Below are 12,687 nucleotides of genomic sequence, written 5' to 3'. Positions count from 1 at the left end.
GTAAACAACTCAAAGATAGTCAAAGGCATGGATCATCCAGAAAATATACTAGACCTGGGCTGTTAGGCCAGTTGTGTGAACAGAAACTCAAGACTAGGGATCCAGGGAGAAATCTTGTTTTATGAACTAGGGCACAGGTAGGGAAGAAGCTGGAATTCAGAAACTATTCAAAAGGGGTAAGTACCCTAATGCAGAGCCTTAAAGATTGGAATTTGGAATGGAGGAGGCTGAGGCTGGTCATTTGGGTGCTTCCTACTTCAAGCCTTGATTGCTCTGGAAACTGGGGCAGGGCTGAGTCCTTGGGGCAGAGTGCTCGGGAGCCAAGGTGGGTAGAGGCTGACCCCGTACACTCTCTTGGTTTCAACCTACTGTTATAGGCTGAAGACTGTCACATCTATTGATACCTTTTCAGCCCCGACCTTTTTCCTTCAACATTCATGCTAGAGTTATACAATTTCCTGCTACTCTCCCAATAGGTACTTCAAACTCAACATGTCTAAAATTGAACTTCCTTTAAACCGTAAACCTGCTCTTCCTCCTGTATTCACTATCTCCAATGGTGACACCACCATTCAATCAGGCATGCAATGCAGAAACCTGACATCCTTGATTTCTTCTCCCTGCAGTACTACCTGACACATCCAATGAATGTCTTAAATCTGTTCCTTTCTATCTCTAGAATCATTGTCTAGTTTAAGATCTTGCCATCTTTTCACCTGGACTATTGATATCTTTTAAGTAGGTTTATCTTTCTGAAACTCATCCAACGGTGTGCTGGAGCTGGCTTACACCAGCTGGTGAGAACTGGTTGTGTGCATCTCTTCCCAACTCTGTGTTCCAGGATGTCATATTGGTAGCTTGAAATTGGCCACAGTGGGAGTATTTACACCACAGAAATTGGCAAACACTACAAATCAAGGTTTTTGTTTTTGTTTTGTTTTGTTTTAATGGAAAGCTGCTTGTTAAACGTTTATCAGCACATATACCACTGCCAATTCCCCACACTTCGGCCAAACTGATCTTTGTAAAACACTTGTTCAACCACACTACTCTCCTGATTAAAATACTTCAGTGGCTCCCTATGGCCAACAGATCACATTAAGTTTCTTCTCATGGCATATAAGGCCTTTTATTATCTGGCCCCTGCCTAAATGTCCAGCTTCCTCTCCCATTCCTCCTAGCAACTTCTGTGCTAGTTCAAAGGTCACACAGTGGCCCACTCAAACCTCAATTGCCTCATATATATACTTTGTTTGGCATGCACACTATCTTTAACTTTTTTGAGCCAACATTGAAGACTTTAGGAAATTCTACCTCCAAATCCATATTTCTGACTTTTCTTGAAGAATGACAACACTGGGTCCTCATTCATGCACATAACAGCAATTTGATCACAACAAGGGGCTGAGCAGCAGATGCCCCCTTTGAGAGGGTATGTGCTCCACAGCTCACCAACACCTACCATTTACTCATCCAAATTATGCATATGTCCCCACATTTAGCTTTTATTTCTGTGACCTGTTATCTGTTTGGCCCCTGTTGTAGACCATATTACAAAGTCCTGATTATTATCAGAAACCTCTGACCCTAATGATAGACTCTTTCTTTGCCGTGGCTGTCCTGATGAGAGTCCATGGTCCCTGCACAGTCTAGGAAGGGAAGAGCAGCAGGATGAGGAGAAGCAGCAGAGGGGGAAGAGGAGTAGAAATATGTCATCTTTGGGTCAGAGTCTCCATCTTGGAGCAATAGCACTGTGGACATGACAAGCAGGGACTGTCCTGGGTCTTTGTGACCTCAAGGTATTCCCTATAGAGACCATTTGCTAACCTTCCTGAGAGTCTTAGAATGTCTACCTTCTCAGCTAGACGTGGAAAGGAAAGATCCAAGGACACTAGCTCACACGGACTCCAGCTGTGTGGATCCAGGCTTCTAAACAAGAGCCAGCATCTTAATTTGAGAATTAAAACCAATTCCTTTTAGCTGAGTGCCTGCTGTGTGTCTAGCACTGTGCTAGAGGCTATGGGGAAAACAAGAGCGGACTAAGACAACTCTGCCTTCAGAGAGCTCACAGCCTGACTGAAGAAGCAAGAAATACATGTATCAAATATTTAGAAACTAATATAAGCCTGTATCAGAAGAGTGACATCTTGGATATAACCTAGTGCCCACAACATCTGGGTGGTCAGTAAGGGGTGGGATCAAGTTAAGGGGAGATCTACGGAAGAAGTCAGGGCTTACAGTGGCCCTTCAGTGGCAGTGAAGTGGGGATCCACACAGGATATGCCACAAGGATATACATACAGAGAGCAGTGAATGAGGTGGGTGTGGCAATCTGTGAATGATAAGGCTGACTGGAGGAGAAAAGGCGGTCTTGGTAGGAGGACATGGTTGGTCACTGCCGACCAGTTTCTTTTGAAAAGATTTACTCTCTGGTGTCATGTATCCAGAAAGACAAATGGAGAATCAGAGGCTCCTTGTTGAGCCCCAAGTCAAAGACAACAGAACCAGATGGCTCTGGAAAGCATGTCATACTCTAGGCATAGACAGCAACCTTTCAGCTCCATGACACAAACGGGGCTGAGCATTATTCACAAGTACCACGTGTGTCTTGGACAGGCCTGTCAGCATTGACATAGAGGAGAAGAAAGAGTAGGAAAAGAAAGAGCAAGGAAGTGGGTAGAGAGAGTGGACAGGAAGATCATCGTGGTAGGGAGCAGACATGTACCTCCAGTCTAACCCAGGGAATCCTGTGCCATAAGCCGTCTTCCCTCCACCCCCCATTTCCACCTCTAGATCATGATAGAGATTAAAAAATGCCCCTGCCCACCGAAGAGGGGCAGATTCCGGATCTGAGCTCCTTTCTTCCCAGGCAGACTATGATACATTGCTCACGTGCCATCTCTCCCACCTCTAGGCTTTATGCCAGTTGTTGTGTTTATGTTCATTACCAGGCCCATTCAGACCTACTTCTTCCTTAGCCTGCAGGTTTATGTTAATTTCTGAGATTATTCTTTCCTGTGTCGGATTTACTTTATAAGCCAGTTGCTCACTTCCTGCTGCTTGTTTGTAGCTGCTCCCTCTAAATGTTTAACAATGTTTACTCGCTGCTCCATCCAAGCAATTGATGACCAGTGTGTAGTGAACTCTCAACTATTCAGAGGCTGATGTAACCACCCCGTGAAGGAAACATTTCTTGCAAACTTCTCCACTTTCTTCTCCTCCACCTTTTTCCCACTCCCTGTTTTCTGGCCACTTCTCTGCTTGGGAATCCCTCATCCAAGATGGGAAGGAGGCAAAGATGATGAAAACTGTAGCTCATCCTTCTGTCAATTTGCCAGCAACTGTGGGTTTCCAAAATAATTTTTTAAGAGTAAAAAGAAACTAGCAATTAAAACAGTATTTGTCTATTCCATGAGAATCTCCATCATCCACGTTCTGTTCTCCCCAGTTAAACTGAGTATTTGGAGCTTTTTTAAAAAATGTATTAAGATCAATATTTCACAGTTTCCTGGAATTTTATCCATGCTTTGAATCCTCAGCTCCACCCCTCCATGAAGACTCTTCAGACTATTCCAGTTCTCCTCGTTGTCTAGCTCCAGATTCTATCACACTGAGATTCTTCTGTTGGGTGTAGCATGTCCCAAAGGACACAATTTAAAGTCAAAAGATTTGTTTTTAATTCATTGATCAGAGTCTGCACACTCACCCAGAAGTGTATGCTCCTGAACACCCAAAGAACCCCATACCTTTCACCTATAGCTGCTACTTACATCAAGCATCACATCATGGACATACCAATTTTTTTTTGAGTGTCAAGAGTCAATTGTTTATTTGTGTATTTGTTACAGAGTTCAAACTCCACAGCTGAAAGTGAGCCAGTCTTTATTTGCATAACATTTATCTTGGAACAAAGTTTAGAAATAGAAACTTGAACATACCAATTTTATCAGAGGTCTTTTTGCTATTGGTAACCTCAAGCCTGGAGGTCCTCATTTACAGAGTAATTTTTCCTGACAATAACAGATTCTCTCTACCTTGCTGGGATCTACAGGAAGTTGGAGGAACACTGTCTGGCTTTGGTCTTTGGTCCCCTGAAGTTACAGTGTCACAATTTGGGAATGTCTTCTCTTCAGCCACCAGGGCTTGATTTAGTGGCATGGGCTTTAAGATTACTGGTTGTCTTTAGCCTTTCAAACAAATATTTCTGCAGTCTCTACTGCTCATTTGGAACTGAACACATACTCCTACTTACCAATTTGTAGAAGTCTGATATACCCAACCATATTCCAGGAAAAATGCCCTTTACTTCTCTGTACCACCCCTCATTGTGCCTCAGACGGAACTGGCATAATTTAAGGGCCAAGCTCCAGAGTCACATTGTCTGAGTTTGAATCTTGGCTCTGCACCTAAAGCTGAGTAACCTTAGGTATGTTCTTTAAACTCTGTGTGACTCAGCTTCTTCATTTGGGGAGAATATTTACCTCACGAGGTTGTTGTGGGGATTAAATGAGTAAATATATGTAAAGTGCTGTATGCCTGGTGTACAGTAAGCATTTCACAACTAGCTATTCTGATAAGGAGAAGAATTAACCAAAAAACTGGTGACCCCAGTTCCTGAATCATTAACATTTGATGGGCTCTATGCTCCAAGCCTTAATCCTGCCCTTTTATGTGTTTTTCATTTTCTTGTACCTAGGTCCCCACTCTGATGATGGACACCCAGTTCTCTGAGTTCACACCGGACATTACTCCCATCATGCTTGCTGCCCACACCAACAACTACGAAATCATCAAATTGCTCGTCCAAAAACGGGTCACTATCCCCCGGCCCCACCAGATCCGCTGCAACTGTGTGGAGTGTGTGTCCAGTTCAGAGGTAGACAGCCTGCGCCACTCCCGCTCCCGGTTGAACATCTATAAAGCGCTGGCAAGCCCCTCACTCATCGCCTTATCAAGCGAGGACCCCATCCTAACTGCCTTCCGCCTGGGCTGGGAGCTCAAGGAGCTCAGCAAGATGGAGAATGAGTTCAAGGCTGAGTATGAGGAGCTCTCCCAGCAGTGCAAGCTCTTTGCCAAAGACCTGCTGGACCAGGCTCGGAGCTCCCGGGAACTGGAGATCATCCTCAACCATCGAGATGACCACAGTGAAGAGCTTGACCCTCAAAAGTACCATGACCTAGCCAAGCTGAAGGTGGCCATCAAATACCATCAGAAAGAGGTAAGCTGAGTTCTTCTCTGCTTTGGGGGAAGCTTAAGGCCTCCAGAGTCCAGAGCAGGAGACCAAGAGTCAGCATTTTCCTACCACTTAGCTCTCCACCAAACAAATGGTTAGACAGGCTTCAAAAACAGTGAGGCCCATATTTATCCAAGGCACATACAACCTCTGCGTATTTTCTTTATGGCCAGATAAGTAGGGGAAAATCTGATTCTATGATGGGAAAGCACTCATTCATTGAACGAATGCTTATTTAGCACTGTTTTAGGGGTCTGGGATACAGAAAACAAGTATAACCCTGCCTTCACGGAGCTTACAAGCTAGTGGTGGACAGTAAGTAAATGATCACATTAGTGAATATATAATTACAAACTAACATAAGGGCTCTGAGGAAGAACTTCTGAGAACACATAAAAAAGATCCTACCCTATATACTGGGGCCATGACAATAGTGATCACAAAGGGCTTGCTGTCTGGATGTTGATAGTTGTTGACAGAACTAAGTCCTTGGTAGCCCCTCAGCAAGAAAGCTGAGACGTACATTTGAAAGATGGAGTCACACAGAGGGTGTGTGGTTCTGCAGAAGGCTGAGTCCCCTGCATTGGCAGGCAGATTCTCAACCACTGTGCCACCAGGTAAGCCCTGTTCTATGCCATCTTATCAAACAATTTGGGGGAGCCTTCTAGCAGGCCTCATTTAGCTCTTTAAGGAGGAAGCATGGTAGAAAGAGCAGGGACTTTGGAGCCAGAGCAACTGAGGATGGAATAGCCTTCAGCTGTACGACCTGAAGAAAGTCCCTCAAATTTCAGGACATTAGTCTTCTCATAGAATGGAGATGACAATAGTTCCTCCATTTCATAGGACTATTATGAAAATAAATGTACTTTAATGTCCATTTCCATCTCTCTTCCAATGCTACCTGGAGTCAGATTCAAACGAGTTGAACTGAGAAGTGCTTGCTGTGTGAAGGGCAATGAGCAGCGCCATCCCTTCATGGGTCCAGGCTCTGAGGCAAATCACATGTGTGCTCACCTGGTCCCTTTCTCTCAGACAAGAAAAAAAATACTATCCCTCTGAAATGAGGCAGAAATGAGTACTGGGACAACCTTGAAGGGGATAAAATATGACAAAAGAGCAACATGGAGATTTAACGGCTCCATGGGGGAGACAGTAAATGGATAGACCCACCCCTGAGTCTCCTTATACTGTTTTTGCAACTACTTGCTTTAAGTAATTTCATTAAGTCTGAAGTTATTCAACCTCACTTTTCTCTTCTGAAAGATAGGGATAGTAGGAGTACTTACCTCCCTAGAGAAATACAAAGTTTAAACAAAACAGGTTATATACTCATGCATAGCACAAGATTCAGCATATATTAGGCATTCAATAAATATTACCTGCTATTATTATTCATTTTTATTGTTACACACAGGGGGCCCAGGGTATATATGATCTGATTCTGTGTACTAAAATTGTAGGTAATAGATACACCAATGGCCATCCCCTCCCTTACCCCTTCCTCTCTCTTGCCACCCTACTGTTGATATGTAGTAGCAGTTGTGTTAAGTTGTCTGCTATAAGGTCTAATTGACTTTTCTTCAGTTTTATATATGTGTATATTTCAATTAATTATGTACATTATGATTTCAGTGTGGTTTTCACTTTACATAAATTGTTATAATACTGTAAGAAAAAAAATCACAAGTATGTTTAGAATACGAATTGCTTCCAGATGACAAAATGGCTAATGGGAATAGAAGTGTTAAAAACGGATATTGCAGAATATAACTAAAGTTTGCATTCCTTACCTCACTGGATAGCAGATAAACTCCATAATTGAAGGCCCTCATCCCCCTGAAAACTGACAAAGTATTTACTTTCAAACAGTTTCATTACAATATTTCATCAATTTTGCATTGGTAGACCATCTCCCAGTTACTTTATCACTTGATCCCTTCTGCTCCTATAATCATCATGTGCCAGTTTCAGTTTCTGCTCCATTTGGAAACCACTGTGATGACTTCCTCACTCTCCTGTGGATCTGCTTAGCATATGACCATGGAGTCATCCTTGGGTTCTACATTCACTGCCCTCCAGCCTTCATTAAGCTTCTCATCATTTTTTCCCTCATGTTTTAGTCCTTTTACTTTTCTAAAACTTTGTCCTCCATGTCCCTTATTTCATAATTTCTCTTATTACTGTTATTACAGAATATCTCCATGTTTACATACATTCATATGATATATTTCTTATCTATCATTAGACCAACCTGAATGTGGCAAAGGTTGATATTTCCTTTTGCTCTCTCAATTAAACATCAGAGATTCCAAAGTTGGTCTCAGAGTCTATTTGCTGTGTACATTAAAGTGGAAAGGATCATTTGTTTTATTGTGGTAAACTATACATAACACAAAATTTACCATTTTAACCATTTTTAAAATATACAGTTCAGTGCCATTAAGTACATTCATGTTGTTGTGCAATCATGACCACTAGGAGTCATTTTTTGAAGACGGGCAAGTTTTGGGGTGTCTACTTTTTCTTTCAATAGTGAGCCCACACAATTAGAGTTTCATATTTTACAGACCACATTATTTTCAATCCATAACACTGGCAAAGTAGCATCTTTTAGCTATTAAAATTATGGATATTCAGCAGTAACACAAAGGTAATCCAAAAAGCACTGTATTTATGCAGAGATCAACAATTTTAGGTCTGGTGGTACTCACTCATCACTGTGAATCAAATCAATGAGAACTTTGGAATTTGATAGACTGAACTGTTTCGTCAGACCACATCAAACTTCAACTCCAGGTTTGCAGCAAATGCAGCAAGGATAATGAGTGACTGTCAACTTCAATGTCAATGATTTCATGAAAAATAATATACCCTCATAGAGTCACATAAACTCAAATATGGCCCAAAGTTTAGTCCCATGGCCAGAGACTTCAGAATTATTTTAGAATTTACATATTTAGCTCAACATTTCCTAAGACAAGTTATCTCTTTTTGTTGTTGTTGTTTTTTGGGGGTTTTTTGTTGGTGGTGATTATTAATATGCTTTATTATTTTTTAACATCTTTATTGGAGTATAATTGCTTTACAATGGTGTGTTAGTTTCTGCTTTATAACAAAGTGAATCAGCTATACATATACCTATATCACCAAATCTCCTCCCTCTTGCGTCTCCCTCCCACCCTCCTTAACCCACCCCTCTAGGTGGTCACAAAGCACCGAGCTGGTCTCCCTGTGCTATGCGGCTGCTTCCCACTAGCTATCTGTTTTACATTTGGTAGTATATATAAGTCCATGCCACTCTAACTTCGTCCCAGCTTACCCTTCCCCCTCCCCGTGTCCTCAAGTCCATTCTCTATGTCTGCATCTTTATACCTGTCCTGCCCTTAGGTTCTTCAGAACTTTTTTTTTTTTTTTAGATTCCATATATATGTGTTGGCATACAGTATTTATTTTTCTCTTTCTGACTTACTTCACTCTGGATGACAGTCTCTAGGAACAGTATGGAGGTTCCTTATGAAACCAAAAATAGAACTACCGTATGACCCAGCAATCCCACTACTGGGCATATACCCTGAGAAAACCATAATTCAAAAGGAGTCATGTACCACAATGTTCATTAGCTCTATTTACAATAGCCAGGATATGGAAGCAACCTAAGTGTCCATTGACAGATGAATGGATAAAGAAGATGTGGTACATATATACAATGGAATATTACCCAGCCATAAAAAGAAAATAAGTTGAGTTATTTGTAGTGAGGTGGATGGACCTAGACAAGTTATCTTAACAATGACCACAGATAAATTTTAGTTTAGTTTCTCTTCTAAATTGTAACTTCATTTCCACTAAAGAACTCTGTAATCCTTCCCAACCTGTGAATTATAGATTTTAAAAATCTCCATTGAGTCTCAAATGAGTATAGTCTCTAATTTTCTCTATTCAAATCCACATGTCAAGTTTAAGACTGAATACTCTCACCTTGAACAAATCAGCAATGTCCTTATTTTAGGGGTGTTTTTGTCATTTCAAGTTTAGTGTGTTTGGATAAGAAGCAGAGTCCTGTGAGTTACTGAGGTTCTAATAATTCAGGTATCTCTGAGCACTTCATTCTCAGAAGCTCTTGATCTAAGGAAGCAGACTGATAAGTTTTTTCAATAAATATCCATAACCTAGCCATTAAAAAAGTGAAACCTATACACAGTGCTTAAGGCCACAAGCATAAAAAAGGTCACGATCATTGATCATCAATTCTCATCATACAAACTCCTTCTGTAGAATGTGATGGACACAAATAAACAAATGAAAACTGACTTTATCCTTCTATTATATCTATAGCAAATGAACTCAGTTTGCTATGTTAGATAAAATTCCTCAGATTCTTTGAAGGCATATACTTTATGTGTGCTTACTCATCAAGAAGAAAAATATATTCACATCTTAAGTGAGTCACACTCCAGGGTCTGGTGGAACACATTCAATTTGAGGGTTGCATGTTACGAGCTCCTAAAAAATTGGAGACACTTTCTTAAAGGTGTCTAGATGACCTTTTCTAGATGACCTTCAGGCCCTTAAGAAAGCTAGACAAGAATATCTCCCAGGACCAGAATTATTCAAAGGAGAAACAACCTGTAGATGGCAGTGGGACAACTAAGCTAAAACAGAAATTTTGTCTTCTTTTTCATACTTGGTTACATGCTTGATTCCAGTTGGACCATGGGGGTCTATCTTCAAGAATAGATAGGTTTCTTCTTAGTGTCTATACTCAGAGCAGGAAAAAGCAGATACACCACTTCTCCACTTTCTAGTGTCATGCCTGCTGACACCCTGTTCAGTCTTCTTTCAAAGCTTGCTGTGGTTCCAACAGGGCAGAAATTCCCAGTACAAATCGAAATTTTCTCAACAGGTGGAGGTATTATAAGGGAGGAACATTAGAGACTCCTTCATCAGGTGAAAGTACCCAAAGATAAGCCTGCTCACATCAAAAGTTGCAAACAGACAATATGTCTCTACGTCTCTTAAACCTTGAGCTAAAAAGCTTTATTCCAGAAAACAAAAAACCAAAATATTTTTCTCTATAAAATGAGCTGCAACACAATTGATTTTCCAAAACTGGAAGTTAGGAGTTGCCAATATTAAAAATTTAGAAGATAATGGCTTCAAGAAAAGCCAATGTTTCCCCAAGTTTAAGAATAAAACTATTTAAAAATGATCAGTATTGCCAGAATTTGTTATCACCTAGAGGCGTGTGTATTTATGTGTTTTCAACAACAGATTTTGTTAATGGCATCTTTGATTAAAGGAATCTGAAACACTGAAGTTGTGTTTCCTACCTGTGACTCCCTAGTCTACTTTACATGAATACTTGTGTTAAACTAAAAAATACCTCTTGAGATGCTTTCAGCATTTTACTAGGGTCTTTAAGATGAAATTGTGACAAGGGGTAAAGAGTTCAGTGGTTTTCCTTACCTTGCTAAAATGCAGTTTCATTCTTCAGGGGTATAAATGGAGATCACCTTCAAAGACTCTTTATTACCCTGAAGAGATGTGACACTTGAGACCGATGGATAGTCAATACAAATACAGACCGATGGATCTGTCAATACAAATAGCTCCCAAATAACTTCAGGAACTAAAGTTTATTTTTTCTTTTTTTTTTAAGGTTTTTTGGTTGGTTGGTTGGTTGGTTGGTTGGTTGGTTTGTGAGCTAAGGATTACAAAGTCAGAAGAAAAACAAGTTTTAAATGAGGGGTAGGGTCCTTGAAAAAAATAAGACATATACCCTAGGCAAAATGGCTAAATACCACTAGTCTATTAAGATATGGCTGTCAATACACGAACACAATAGTCAGCTTTGATGTAAAAAATAAATCCAGCTGGATAATAGTGGGTTAATAATGTGCAGAGTTACATAACTTCCTCAGGAACAAAATCTTAGCCTTAAATGGAATATAATTCACTATTTCTTGAAAGGTGGCTTTTTCATTGTTGTTTTTTCCTCATTACTATTCCTAGAAGAACTGAGTAGACTCCCAAGTAGAATTTAACTTGGTGGGGAAAAAAAAGCTCAAAAGAATGAAACAAAAACTGATTCCAACTATAAGTTTGACATCGAGTAAAATAAGGAAGCTCTAATCCCTTAGAAAACAGGTACAAAAGTACTGGATAATCTTTACATGTCACATAGACTTTCAGGTATTTTCATATAGACATTTTTCAGCTATTCCTAAAAAGTTCTGATTTCATGTATTCTTTCCCATTGTCAGATATATCAACCAAAGTCTTTGAAAACTATATCATTTTGTGTGTTCCTTATTACCATTGAAGGTAGGCAAAAAAGTTATAACTATCATTTGACAAACAGGAAAGAACTATATTTCAGAGATGTGTTAGGACTATCTATCTGACAAAGCCAGAAGAACTTCAGATTCCTGGTATAATACTTTCTCTGAGTATATTCCACCTTCTGTTGAGAGGGGTTCTTTTATGCTGTTTTGGTAGCCTCCAAATTCACCACCAGGTAATTTAAGATGACCACAAGTTCTTTGATTTGTGAATGAAAGTTTATTAGTTCAAATTTGTTAAAACATGTAACAATAAAATGGTATGGACCAATAGCTAATAAGGACTATATTCAATTATAATCTAATAACTAGCAGTAATCATCATACATAAGAATGCAACTAAAAAATAATAAAAAATAAAAAAAGAATGTAACTTATGTAGTTACAACTTCCCACACATTTAGCCAAAGCACACAGGGATGAAGAATTAGATGCTTCCTAATTCACTGCAATCTACCAGCCTATCTCCCTTAGTTTTCACACCTTAAATTTGTCTTAGAATGGTGAGCCTATCCCCCTCTCTATCCCGCCATGCCATATAAGAATTGACTTTGGTGTTGTTCTCAGGAAGATCTAGAAATGTTTGGATAAAGGACTGGAGGGGAGATGCAGGATTCCAATCAGAGGTGTCCAATCAGTGGACTGCCAAGTTAGTTAATCCATCTTCCTCTAACTGGGCTTTTAAGTGCATGACCTGTGTCAATTGCCAACCAATTATTTCTATCAATATTAACAACTTAGGGTTGTCTAATTTTCATATGACAAAAACAAGGCTTGGTTCATAAATGCGATTAGGAACTAACTCTATACCATGGTTTTCCACCATAAACGGCTGCATAACTGTTGACAACTTGTTACTTTTCCTCTCTCTCTCCTAAAAATACCTCCCCTACTAGCTCTTATTCCTAAGTATGTTCTTACTTCCTGCACTTATTTCTTATCACTATTAACTTTACTTTTAATTCTGTTCTGTAAGAGCAAACATACTTAATACAACAATCCATTGCTTGGAGCAAGGTAACATCTTAACAATTCATAAACATAATCACACAATCAAAGCAAACATTGCAATACATTTTATCGAATCCTGAGGTGCCATTATAGTATAATCTT

General features: G+C 39.9%; 1 protein-coding gene across 1 annotated transcript in view; it reads left to right on the top strand.

Moving 5' to 3' along the window:
• The window catches only part of TRPC5 (transient receptor potential cation channel subfamily C member 5), a gene marked incomplete at both ends in the record, with an annotated part of 136,603 nt that overhangs the window by 23,411 nt on the left and 100,505 nt on the right, over window positions 1-12,687 (top strand). Inside the window, one exon of the mRNA XM_079727771.1 lies at window positions 4,697-5,218. Coding sequence (XP_079583897.1) covers window positions 4,697-5,218 — 522 coding nt within the window. The remainder of the gene's footprint in view (window positions 1-4,696; window positions 5,219-12,687) is intronic.

The sequence above is a fragment of the Hyperoodon ampullatus genome (genome assembly GCF_949752795.1).
Source record: "Hyperoodon ampullatus genome assembly, chromosome: X".
NCBI lineage: Eukaryota > Metazoa > Chordata > Mammalia > Artiodactyla > Ziphiidae > Hyperoodon > Hyperoodon ampullatus.
This window is presented reverse-complemented; position numbering and strand designations above follow the sequence as displayed.